This window comes from Podarcis raffonei, chromosome 5, assembly GCF_027172205.1.
Source record: "Podarcis raffonei isolate rPodRaf1 chromosome 5, rPodRaf1.pri, whole genome shotgun sequence".
NCBI classification, from domain to species: domain Eukaryota; kingdom Metazoa; phylum Chordata; class Lepidosauria; order Squamata; family Lacertidae; genus Podarcis; species Podarcis raffonei.
In genome coordinates this window covers 12,226,422-12,240,232 of record NC_070606.1, presented here as the reverse complement: position 1 = coordinate 12,240,232, position 13,811 = coordinate 12,226,422, and the positions used below count along the sequence as shown (strand labels likewise).

At 43.6% G+C, this 13,811-nt stretch overlaps 1 protein-coding gene across 1 annotated transcript in view; it reads right to left on the bottom strand.

Annotated features, from left to right (window-relative positions):
* Window positions 1–12,393, bottom strand: part of HELLS (helicase, lymphoid specific) — a 34,806-nt gene extending 22,413 nt beyond the window's left edge. The window contains exons 1-8 of the mRNA XM_053387812.1: window positions 12,282–12,393; window positions 10,505–10,626; window positions 7,139–7,261; window positions 5,651–5,707; window positions 4,614–4,644; window positions 4,459–4,523; window positions 1,629–1,670; window positions 884–1,108 (exon numbers count right to left, since the gene is read on the bottom strand). Coding sequence (XP_053243787.1) covers window positions 884–1,108; window positions 1,629–1,670; window positions 4,459–4,523; window positions 4,614–4,644; window positions 5,651–5,707; window positions 7,139–7,261; window positions 10,505–10,626; window positions 12,282–12,327 — 711 coding nt within the window. The 5' untranslated portion in view covers window positions 12,328–12,393. The remainder of the gene's footprint in view (window positions 1–883; window positions 1,109–1,628; window positions 1,671–4,458; window positions 4,524–4,613; window positions 4,645–5,650; window positions 5,708–7,138; window positions 7,262–10,504; window positions 10,627–12,281) is intronic.
* Window positions 12,394–13,811: the final 1,418 nt, after the last annotated feature.

Genomic DNA, 13,811 nt, shown 5'->3' with positions numbered 1-13,811 from the left:
TAAGGAGCTTATGGGACAGAAAAAGTGAAGCCATGAAGGAAATGGGTGATATCCAGCTAAAAAGGGGTGCGGGTGGCGCTGTAGTCTAAACCACTGAGCCTCTTGGGCTTGCTGATCAGAAGGTTGGCAGTTTGAATCCCTGCAAAGGGGTGAGCTCCCGTTGCTCTGCCCCAGCTCCTGCCAACCTAGCAGTTCGAAAGCGCGCCAGTGCAAGTAGATAAACAGGTACCGCTGCATCGGCAAGGTAAACGGCATTTCCATGCGCTCTTGCTTCCGTTGCGCCAGAAGCTGTTTAGTCATGCTGGCCACATGACCTGGAAAGCTGTCTGTGGACAAACACCGGCTCCCTCAGTCTGAAAGCGAGATGAGTGCCACAACCCCAGTCGCATTTGACTGGACTTAACTGTCCAGGGGTCATTTACTTTTTTATCCAGCTAAGTCAAACTCAGAAGTAGATCCACTGAAATTAAGCCCACTGCCTTCCATGGATCTATTCCACGTATGACTGATTTTGGATCAGACTACAGTGGTACCTCTGGTTACGTACTTAATTCGTTCCGGAGGTCCGTTCTTAACCTGAAACTGTTCTTAACCTGAAGCACCACTTTAGCTAATGAGGCCTCCTGCTGCCGCGCCGCCGGAGAACGATTTCTGTTCTCATTCTGAAGCAAAGTTCTTAACCCAAGGTAATATTTCTGGGTTAGCGGAGTCTGTAACCTGAAGCGTATGTAACCCGAGGTACCACTGTAATGTTTGAGATCAGTATCACAAGTACTTGCTAACTGCAAGCGACTGCACCAAAGATCTAGCCAACTGGAAACATGGCTTCCTTTACTCTTCTATAACACAAAGAATAAGTTTTTGAGTCAAGTTAAATCCTTACCCTAAGCCATTCCATGCCTTCAACTTGGTACCACCTCATTATTCCTCCAGTGAAGAGCTTGGGCTGTTGAAAAGGCACGGGCTGCCCGTTAAATTTCCGTACTGGGTCGACAAACTGCTTGGCAGTGTTACGCACCGCCTGTGCTAGTCTGTCCTTGATGATGCTATTTGAGTCCCCGTTATTCTGGAGTTCTTCTGTACATAGTTTTGGAGGAGAGCTTTCATTCTGCAGAAGGACGTTTATAGGCAGATATTTCACAAACTTGCTACGAATTTATAAATGAAGGCAAAATACAAACACCATCAAACATTATGATACAAAATGGGAGGAGGAAAACTAAAACGGATAAAGAAAAGGGAATAGGCATGAATTCATGTGCTGCATCTTTTATCATCACAATCCAAGTCATCAAAATGTCACTTTATCCGAATCTTCTAAAATATATCCTCTCCACAAACTTAATTGAACCATTGGAAGGGTGGAGTTTCTATGTTCCTTTCTCTGTTGTATTGACAGGTCTTTAGACCAAATAGCTTAAAAATAATCCAGTTTAGATTCTCCTCTAGCTACTTTTCTTTGATATGTAATAAATCCATCTTCACAGTTGTTAAAGGAAATTTCAGAAACAAGCAAAAGGCTGCTGCGCCATGCTCATTTATGTACCGAAACATGAGGCTCTGATACGAAACATGTAACTCCAAGGCAATCAGTATTTACAAACAAGATTTAAGCAAAGCTGATATACCTGATTTTCAACTCTGCTTTTCTTTGCTGCCGACAAGATTTCCTGCCAAAAAAAGAGAGCGTACAACAATGAAATCATTTGTTGACAACTTAAAATGAACTTCTCAACATAAAATTCCACAGTGCATTAACAAAAAGGATATTAAAAGGCCAGGTGGGAGGAAATGAAGGGCATACACATCTAACACAACATGAATATAATTCACACACACCATCCATATACAGTATAATATATAGAATCACTGCTGAGCATGCTAATGCACATCTACAATATTTACTCCATGCGAGCACTCACGATTCCAGTTAGCAAAAGAATGTGGGTGTTCATCACTCACCACATCCAGCCAATACTTTTGTCACAGTGTTTGTCTTCCTATGGGACACTGTGCCCCTAACCTAGATCATGGAAGCAAAATTTCATTAAGCCTTAGCTAAAATCTGGGGAGGGGAGGAGTGCATTGCTACTTTTACTAAATTTATATGGTCCTGGGCAGCCTACAAAACAGAGTAAAAATGACTATTAAAATCCAAACGCTTTTTAAAAAACCCACACATGAAAATGCAGCACAAAAGTCTCCTTTCTGGCAGATGAAACAACTAATCAGCAGCTTAGTTTGCAAAACCTGTTTGTTTGGAACACTAAAAAAGACACCGATTAGAAGGACTTCTGCCTCCCTTCATATGGCAGGGGTACACATAGGAAGACCTCTGAAGAGGCTGAGAAATACACCTGTGAAATGACATGAAAGTAGGACTAACTTCATCCCTGTGGAACAGGTAGAAAATGGGTAGGCAAACTAAGGCCCTGGGGCCGGATCCAGCCCAATCGCCTTCTAAATCCAGCCTGCAGACGGTCTGGGAATCAGCGTGTTTTTCCATGAGTAGAATGTGTCCTTTTATTTAAAATGCATCTCTGGGTTATTTATGGGGCATAGGAATTCGTTCATTTCCCCCCCCCCCCTCAAAATATAGTCCGGCCCCCACAAGGTCTGAGGGACAGCCGACTGGCCTCCTGCTGAAAAAGTTTGCTGACCCCTGAGGTAGAAGGACAACAAGACAATAGTACCCCCCCCCAGGAGTCCAGGAATACCAGACAAAGCAGACTGCAAATATGGAACAGATTCTAAACCTCCAATGAGAAGGGCTTGTGCCTGTTTGTAAGAAGGCCTAAAGCAGAGCTCTCCAAACGTGACACACTTTTTAGACACGGTGATTCAGTTTTATTAGCAAACCAGAGGTTAAACTAAACCCTTTCCAGCCCCGGGAGGAGTGTGGGGAACACTCCTATGACATATCCACACGCTGCAGCCGACACACTCGTTTGTCGTGACACACAGATTGGAAAGCTCTGGCCTAAAGCGCTCCGAAAAAGTTCTCTCAGAAATACAAACACTGGAAGAGAACAGCATGCGGAGCTAAGTACCATCAGTTTTCTTGTGCCGTCTGAAGCAGTTATTGCTGCTGCCAGTGCGGTTAGAGCTACTGGAACGACATCTCCTGATAAGCAGAGTGTTTTAAAGGGTTCAGAAAAACCTGTTCTGCAAGTGAAGCCATCTGCCTGTGGCCAGCGAGGGCAGGTGCAAGACGACTAATGAGAATGAAGCACCATCAAGCACTCCTGTACCCCAAACTCCACAGCGATCCTACCGTTTTATATAGGGCAATTTTTTTCTGTTCCATCCTGTCTTCCAAATGCTTCATTGCACTTAGAGGCTAACCTCCCCTCTGTCGAATTACAGATTTGGCGTAGGACATTAAATTTTTGGCTTCGCCTAAATTTAAACCCCACTGATCTACTACCTTTAGTAGTGCCAGGTTGTCATGAGAGCGCTTGGGACTAAAATTGTCAACCAAAAGCTTTACTTTTCTGGTTCATCACCACAACAGTTACTAACCCTGGGCTTCAGTAAAGCAAATAATTTAACTAGACAGTGCCTATATGATATCGAGTGACAGAATTATCTGGCCACAATAAGGAAATTTTGACCATGGTATGATTATTTTCTACCTAGTCATTTTGACACCCTATTTGCGAAATTTAACAATTCCAAAATACAGGTGCGCTTTCATTTTCGCAAGACTGAATATATTGACCTTGGCTGTACTTTGAGGGTCGATTTCAAAAAATTCCACTAGGAAAACGGTTATGTCCCTGTGGAGATGTCAGTATTGAGTCCGTGGCTCATGTGCTTCTGCCTTGCACTCTTCATAAAGATTTGAGGAGTGAGGTTATTACCCCTCTATTATTATCCATGTCAGGTTGCTCTTATCTTCCCTTCTCAGAGATGCCCTGCCCTCCTCCTCCTCCTCCATATCCTCTTTTCTCTCTCTGCTTAGCTAACGTTGCTCCATGACACAGGGAGTAGCAAGGGATGCCTTGACAGGGTTATGGAGGCATGCCGAGGCTGCTCATAGCTTCAACATCCTGTTGCGCTGCCTGGGAACATGCCCGTGCATGCAGGTAGGAGGAAGAAACAAAATGGCATTTTAGGCTCCCTCCAGGTACAGACAGCACCTCCTGAGGCAAGTGGATCAAATCCCAGCTATGCTTGTATTTTAAGAATGCCAGTTCTTCTACCCAAATCAGAATGCATCAGGAGCAGTACCTTGTATTAAAGTAAATGGTGATATCCACTGAAAACCTTTTCTGTTCTCCATGATAACATGGGTTTCCCTTTCAACTCATTGTGCCTTTAAAACAGATATTGTAAAGATTCTACCTAACTGAAAATTCAGAGTTGTTTACCGGACAGGCTTGCATCACGAAAAATCTCCACATAGCCATGAAAATCACTCAATAACCTTGGTGGATTTTCACCCTAGCTATTTACCTCTTTCGATATGACTTCCGAAATACTGTAGGTTTCGTCTTCTCTGGCTCTCTTCTTTTTTGTAGCTGCAACAAAATATTGGACAGGAATCAGCAGCTGAACTTTTAACAGCAAAAACACAACAGGTTTTTTTTAAAGAATGTGTTAAGTCTTACCCAATTTGCCTTCTCTTCCATCATTTTCATTCTGAAGCAAAGCATTTAGGACAAAACCATTAACAAACTTAAGAATGATGAAATCACTGCTGCAAACAATTCTTCTCTATTATTTTACATAAAAACCTGGCCACAAACTATTTCCAAAGTATAAAGGTAAAGGAACCCCTGACCGTTAGGTCCAGTCGCGGACGACTCTGGGGTTGCGGTGCTCATCTCGCTCTATAGTTCGAGGGAGCCAGCGTTTGTCCGCAGACAGCTTCCGGGTCATGTGGCCAGCATGACTTAAGCCGCTTCTGGCGAACCAGAGCAGTGCACGGAAACGCCGTTTTCCAAAGTATACTTTAGTGCAAAAGGGTATAGGTAGTTGCTCCAATGATCTTCAAAATCATCATCATCATCATCATCATCATCATCATCATCATCACTATGGTCAGAAACTAGAGAACATACCAGCAATTGCAACAGAACTTTATGTACACACAAGGGTCTCTCTTTAATATGTTTTAAAACAAATATTGCTTCGCTGTATCAAACAGTATTTGACCTTTTTAAAAAATAAAACACAAACAAAATAAAAAACCTAGGGTTACACTCCGAGTAGGGCCAATTAGTATCAACCCACCAATTTTAATGGGTCTACTCTTGTGCATGACCAATGCTGCATAGCCAAAGGGTTTCAGAAATACTTTTTTCTCAAGTCAGCCCTACACAGAACATATCTAGAAGTCTTCAAGTAGTAGAGTCTCTGTCTTCCAGCAGATGGTTTAGCCAACCGAAGCTGTTAAGAAGCAGTCCAGCTACAGCAACAAGCTTCAAACCCAACACACAGTTAGGAAAAGCAGTACCCACAGGCTATGGACTCCTCCAGCCCCCAGTGGTTCTTCCAAAAGAAACAACAGGGTCAAATTACCCATTTTCCACCTGGGTAACCAAGGCACTCTTATCTCCTTCAACCAGGGACTTAACTTTCTCCCACTATCACCCAAGAAACCTTTCCCTAAAGAAAAGAATTTCCCAAATGAAAATTATTTTACCTTTGTAGTGTTTGGTGATGCTTTCTTCTTTTCTAGCTTTTCTTTCTTTCTTTGCTCCTTAAAGAAAAAGAACGCACATGTTTCTATCCACCAAATCTCTCAAGCATTTTAAAACTGGGACGAAAAATACTGCAACAGATTTAAATGTCCAATCACCCTAAGAACAAGGGTGAAAGCACACAACAGTTTACCAATCTTATTAACTGCAAGTAAAAAGACTCTAAACTCCTCAATACAGGCATTTTATGTTGACATGTTTATATCCAGGGTCCAGATCTGAAAGTTGCCACAAATTAAGGAAATATTCCACTTGCCACCAATGGCTGTGAAACATCCATTCTGCAAATAAGAATTGGTTTCCTTTTATTTCTTTACACTAAGAGGCAAGCATGTTTTACGCCTCAACCACTACTGTGGCATTTTGAGACAGTGCATCTACATTCTATATTCTGTAAATACTGGAGGAAATAGTGCAGGCAGGTGGGTATCTGAACGAAGGGAATGTTTGGACAGCAAAACGAATTTAACATATTTAAATGTGATACTGGGAAACAAACCATTCTATCTCCATTATTAAAATGACCTTACAGCAGACTTGTTAAAAGCTTAAAGGTAAAGGGACCCCTGACCGTTAGGTCCAGTCGTGGCCAACTCTGGGGTTGCGGCACTCATCTCGCTTTATTGGCCGAGGGAGCCGGCATACAGCTTCCGGGTCATGTGGCCAGCATGACTAAGCCGCTTCTGGACAACCAGAGCAGCGCACGGAAACGCCGTTTACCTTCCCGCTGGAGCAGTACCTATTTATCTACTTGCACTTTGATGTGCTTTCGAACTGCTAGGTTGGCAGGAGCAGGGACCGAGCAACGGGAGCTCATCCTGTCACGGGGATTCGAACCACCGACTTTCTGATCGGCAAGTCCTAGGCTCTGTGGTTTAACCCACAGCGCCACCCGCGTCCCTTAAAAGTTTAAAACAACACTCTAAATCTACCCTGCTTCATGTACTGTTTTGCAACTTTCAGAGCCAGTGTTAAATGAATGATGTTGAAATTATGCGTAAGAATTGAACTTTCAAGCGTCTACAAAAGTAAAAAAGGAGACCAAATATAGAAATAGCTTCATTTTTATTATGATGAATGCTGAGTGTCCAAAATGTTACGGATACCTCTCAATGGCTGTGCTAAGATGTCCGAGAACTGCATCAACGCCCGAGTTCTAAACTTTGGTAAATATTAACCATGGTTTGCTGCAATAAGCCAGCTTCATAACCCATTGTTTGAAGGCTTGTTTCAAACAAACAATATTTAAAACTAACCATTGTTCAATTCAGGAAAAAACAAACTGCGGCTAATCATAAAGGCAATTGGAAGGTTCTCAACCCTTCTTCACAGCCAGAGGGGCAGGCATGTGAACCTGAGGCTCACATCAGCCTACTTTTTTAATGTACTTTATCAGACACACAAGTCTAATTTCTTCACTTCCAACTTACCTCCAGCTGCTGCTGTTCCATTTTGGTCAGCAAGAACTTCGAGTAGATGTTGCTTTTCTCAAGCAAGTGTTGAAGCCTCTTGTAGCGCATTTCAGTTGAGTCTCTGTCCCAGGACATGCGAGCCTAGGAGACAAACAAGAAGCCATTATCAGCAGTAACTCAGTGTGGTATTATTGAAGCCATTAAAAGGCACAGCACATTGTCAATAGAAAGGGAAACCAATATTAACCCGAGGTCACTCAACTCTTCTTTAGCTTTCCCCAAGAAGTATTGGAAATATACCTGTGTTAAACCTGAGAGAATTCACACTACTAAACTGCCCAGAGTTTCCTGATGAGAAGCCATGGTTTTACTCGTTTTGCACCTGCTGTAGTTATGCTCTGAATTCCCTGCCTTTGGAATACAAACAAGAGATCCAAAAGGACCAGGAGGGTTAAAGAGTATGAGAAGCTTGCATTTGTCAGCTTAACCCTAGGCCTTAATAAGATGAAAGGAGATAATGCTGCTGTTGGACGCCTTTTCCTCCTCTTTCTAAAAGGATGAATGTTGTTGTTGTCTTTCATCACAACCAAATTTTATTTCAAAGAATCTCTGGAGAGTTTGCCCCAAAGAATTAGATGGGCAGTTTGAATGAATTTAAATCTGAAATGTGGTATTTTACAATACAGTGGTACCTCAGGTTACATACGCTTCAGGTTACATACGCTTCAGGTTACAGACTCTGCTAACCCAGAAATAGTGCCTCGGGTTAAGAACTTTGCTTCAGGATGAGAACAGAAATCGTGCAGCAGCGGTGCGGCAGCAGCGGGAGGCCCCATTAGCTAAAGTGATGCTTCAGGTTAAGAACGGACCTCCGGAACGAATTAAGTACTTAACCTGAGGTACCACTGTAATCGATCACAATATCAACCATAGTGCAAGGGTTAATCAACATCACCTTCTAGGACAGCACTAGTCATGATGGAAGAGCGGCCTCAATCAATTTATGTAAGGCCTTTTTAAAGTTCCAGATTACACTAACCAACATTTCCTTAATCTAAATGATGGAAGCCCTAGCAAGCAGGATGCATCTGAACACACGCTTACTAGCCAGGCTTCAAATTTAAGGGAAACGGCAAACGCCAAACATTTCTTTAAAACGTCTCTTCCATCCTTGGAGAAAAGGGCCCAAGAAAGTAGGGGAACCATCAGAGTAACCTATTTTCTTAAGGGAATAATTTATATTAAGCACTAGACACTTCAGTCAAAAAAGAGGGGTGTGTTACAGACTACAGTGGTACCTCGGGTTACAGACGCTTCAGGTTACAGACTCCGCTAACCCAGAAATAGTACCTCAGGTTAAGAACTTTACTTCAGGATGAGAACAGAAATCACACAGCGGTGGCAGCGGGAGGCCCCATTCGTTAAAGTGGTGCTTCAGGTTAAGAACAGTTTCAGGTTAAGAACGGATCTCTGGAAAGAATTAAGTTCTTAACCTGAGGTACCACTGTATTTATATCGGCGGTATGTCCCAAAAAATCTTAAGAAAATGAAAGGCTGTGACAATTTTGTCCTTGGAAAAATGTCTTACGATGCCCCTTTATTTTTCTGTTTCTGTATTTTGGGTAAGTTGTGGTGACATTGCTAAACCAGCTCTAATACATTCACTGCCTTGAACAGGAAGGGAAGAAAATCCTCAATTTAAGAGTGGCTTGAAGAATTAGGCTGCTTGGAGCATGTGTGATGGACCCACCAGAACATTCAGAGGTAGCTGTAAATGGGGCTGTTTGAAGGGACAAGATGGTACTCCATTCTACACTTTTATGTTAATCTCTTAAAAGTTCTTAAGTAACCTAGAACTTTAAAAGGTAAAGGGACCCCTGACCATTAGGTCCAGTTGTGACCAACTCTGGGGTTGCGGCACTCATCTGGCTTTACTGGCAGAGGGAGCCGGCGTACAGCTTCCGGGTCATGTGGCCAGCATGACTAAGCCGCTTCTGGCGAACCAGAGCAGCGCACGGAAACGCCGTTTACCTTCCCGCCGGAGTGGTACCTATTTATCTACTTGCACTTTGATGTGCTTTTGAACTGCTAGGTTGGCAGGAGCAGGGACCGAGCAACGGGAGCTCACCCCGTCACGGGGATTAGAACCGCCGACCTTCTGATCGGCAAGTCCTAGGCTCTGTGGTTTTTAACCCACAGCGCCACCCGCGTCCCATAACCTAGAACTTTACGCTGTATCAAATGCTCCAATTCTACATGTGCGACAGAACTTTCCTCATCGCTCCTCTGAAGCCCCTGCAAATCCTCGAAATCTGCTTCAGAGGGTTGGGGGAAGAGACAAAATGCAAGTCCCATTGTGCAAGCTCTGAGCACACAGCCCTAGATATGACCCACTGCAGTGGTACCTCGGGTTACATACGCTTCAGGTTACATATGCTTCAGGTTACAGACTCCGCTAACCCAGAAATAGTACCTCGGGTTAAGAACTTTGCTTCAGGATGAGAACAGAAATCGCGCTCCGGCGGCGCGGCAGCCGCGGGAGGCCCCATTAGCTAAAGTGGTGCTTCAGGTTAAGAACAGTTTCAGGTTAAGAATGGACCTCCGGAACAAATTAAGTACTTAAGCTGAGGTACCACTGTATTTCCATCATGCAAGTGACAACTAAGGACATGATTTACCATGGGCCTCTGGGTGGCCACTGCGGGGGAAACAGATGCCGGATGGGGGAGACAGGCCTTTGGTGTGATCCAGCTCTTCTTGGGTTCTTAAGTGATTAACAGATTATGGGAATTTTTCAACAAGCCAGTACCAGGTAGAAGGGAGCTCACTTCAATGCCTACAGCAAATTTTTCAACCTACAAGTTGAAACAAGTATCTAAAAATCACCTTGGTTTGGACTGCAGCCTAGTCACAAAGCCAGCTGTGACTGCTTTTAATTCCACACAAGCTGTGTTTCTTATTTATTATACAGTGGTACCTCAGGTTAAGTACTTAATTCGTTCTGGAGGTCTGTTCTTAACCTGAAACTGTTCTTAACCTGAAGCACCACTTTAGCTAATGGGGTCTCCTGCTGCTGCTGTGCCGCCGGAGCACAATTTCTGTTCTCATCCTGAAGCAAAGTTCTTAACCTGAAGCACTATTTCTGGGTTAGCGGAGTCTGTAACCTGAAGCATATGTAACTTGAAGCGTATGTAACCCGAGGTGCCACTGTATAGTTTATGTCTTGGGCTATTCTGCGAGCTGCCCAGAAGGTTTTTACGAGGAACGGCAGGGTACAAATACTTCAGATAAAAGGATTTCTGGTTGTTGTTTATTAATAACTGCATACTCTACCCCCCTTAAACCCAAACTCTCCTTGGATAACTTGCAGCAAACGCACTTTACCTTCTCCATTATCTGCCTCTCCTCTTCTATTCCTTCTGCCTCAAGCTGCTTCTCCTCCTGCAGCATCGCTGCTGTGATTTCGGTGGCTCCAGCTTCTGCACCCATGTCTTCCTGAAGGTGTCCTGAGCAAAAACACAAGACAAGCATGACTAGGAAACCGCTAACATGGGTCTAGGACACACTTTGACCTGGGCAAAAATAAAAGCAGGCCGGGGGGAGGGGGCAGCAGAGTGTGTGTATACACACACACACACACACACACACACACATATATATATATATATATATATATATATATATATATATATATATGTAAATGGACCCCTGACCATTAGGTCCAGTGATGGCCGACTCTGGGGTTGCGGCGCTCATCTTGCTTTATTGGCCGAGGAAGCCGGCGTACAGCTTCCAGGTCATGTGGCCAGCATGACTAAACCGCTGCTGGCGAACCAGAGCAGCGCACGGAAATGCCGTTTACCTTCCCGCCGGAGCGGTACCTATTTATCTACTTGCACTTTGATGTGATTTCGAACTGCTAGGTTGGCAGGAGCTGGGACAGAGCAACGGGAGCTCACCCCGTTGCGGGGATTCGAACCGCCAACCTTCTGATCGACAAGTCCTAGGCTCTGTGGTTTAACCCACAGCGCCACCCGCGTATGTGTGTGTGTATTTACACACACACACACAGTACCTGTTGCTTCTTGTTATGTGTTACACACACACACACACACACACACACACACACACCATATATAAAACACAGTACTTGTTGGTTCTAGCTCCTGAATCCTCTATCTTAAAAGACCTCCATCCCTTTGCCACCATCTTTTCCCCAAATTCTTCCGTTGACCCCCATTGTTGTCTCTTTATAATATAGCGTTCATGAAGAACAATACAAACAACAAGTAATGGATACCGGTCACCAGCTACAAAGCGAAATGAGGTGGAAAATAATAGCAGCATAGTAAAAGTTGTATTTTGGCTTGAGGATCAGTGCTACAAACTTTTCTGTTTGTTTGTTTTTTTTTGGGGGGGAGGAAAGCTGCACCCTACTTTGCTAAATTCTTACTTATCCTCATGAAGGAGGTTAAAATCCCACCAACCAACACCAGCCTCGTATTTTTTTCACCTCTCTGACTTCCCCCCTGTCGCCTATCTATATAGATATATGTTTATATTTAATATATAGATAGCAAATATAAATATATATTTATATAATATACTTACTATAATATAATATATAATATATTTATGATATATTTATATATATAGATATATTTAGATATAGATACAGATTTATATTTTATATATATATATATATATATACATATATATATATAACTAACTATATACATATATATATATATATATATAGTTAGTTAGTTAGTTATATATACCGACATATATAGAGCTCCTCCAGACTTCCAAAGCTACCATCGAGCCAAAGCGATGGCGGCGTGCAAAGAACAATAAATGAGAAAAAATAAGTGCGCTGCCGATGCTCGGATAGTTTCTCGAGTTTTTTTGTTTTGCTATTTATTTTTTGGAGGGGAGCGCACTCTGCACATGCTCTAGGGCAGCCTCGCCTCCACAATAAGCGATAAAAAGAAGGGCGCTGCTGCTGCTGGGCTTTTCTTCCCGGGCTTTCTGCCGGGGGGGGGGCGGGCGAGGCGGAGAGCGCTCTGCACATGCTCAGGGGACCCCTTAGCCCACAATAAACATTTCCCCCCCCCCGGACCCTGAGGAGGCAGCCCGGCCTCCCTTGGCGGCTCCCCACCTGCGTGGCTCCCGGACGAGGCTCCGCCGCTCTCCTCCACGGGCATCGCGCCGCCGCTTCCGACTCGCGCCGGGTTTCGAACGCCTCGCGGCGCTTCCGGCGGAGTGGGCGGGGGAAAAAAACCGCGCGCTTTCCAAATATCGCGAGAAGAGGGGGGAAAGCGGCGCCTTCGCGGGAAACTCCCGAGACAACAAATCCCTAGAGAGATAGCAGGGGGGAAAGGGTAGAGGGACGCGCTGCGGGCTTCTCGAGGGGAACGGCTACGGGGAGTTGCCTTGGGCAGTTGGGGGGGGGGAGGGACCCCGGGGTCATCTAGTCCAACCCGCTCGCGAGGCAGGTTTCTGTAGTCCGACGTCGGGAGTCGAACCCGCGACCCCGAGATTCGGAGTTCCATACGGGCTGAGCTATTTGCCCCTTTCGCCTGCGTTGTAAGGAAAGTCAGTCCGAAGGCGAAATGGCAGAAACCCAATATATTTCTAATGTAACTGTTTCAGGGGGAACTGCGTTATGGTCATTGCTACTGTTGTTTTTAAACAAATACACACACACACACATATATAAAATTGTTTAAAAGTAATGGTAGATAGATACACACACATTTTGCATATTATATATAAAATGGCTATTTTTAAACAAATATTTATATAATTATCGCTAGTCATTTTAAACAATTACATACACACACACACACACACACACACAATAATTATCTAAAATAACTAGCAATAATTATATATAGATATATTTGTTTAAAAAGAACTACCGATAATTTTATACAGTATATCTACATCTGTATGTTTGTGTGTGTGTTTAAAAATAACAGCAGCAATAATAACAATGCAGTTTCCCTTGAAACAACTACGTTAGAAATATATTCGGGTTCTGCCTATATATATATATATATATATATGTCATGCCTCAGGTTGAATATGCTTCATGTTGAGCGCATTCGAGTTGCGCTCCGCAGCAACCTGGAAGAAACAGCGCGTTACTTCCGGGTTTTGCCGCTTGCGCATGCGCAGACCCTCAAAATGATGTCACGCGCATGTGCAGAAGCGGCGAAAAGCGGCGCATGTGTGCGCAGACATGCTATCGCTAGTTACATTTGCTTCTGGATGCGAACGGGGCTCCAGAACAGATCCCGTTTGCATCCCGAGGTACCACTGTATATGACAGTAACAAACACTGGTGGTTTGGTCGCCAGATACAAAAGCAAAATTAAAAATAAAAGCCGCATGTTTAAAGTTAAATACCTGCTTTCAGAGTTTTTGATTTTATTTTATTTTTACACTCAAGCAGCGTATAGGTGGCTTAAAAATAAGAACAGTTAAGGGAAGAAATAAATACCAAATATATATTTTGATCATAGAAAGGGGGGGCTCTGTTAAAAACAAGCAGATAACTGCAATCAAAACACTATTAAAATAGAATATTCAATATTAAAAACACGCAGAGAATTGCAATCGATATAGCACACCCCCAACCCCTTCACTAGAAGCAGTCAGTTTCCCCAAGCCGGGTGGAAGGAGA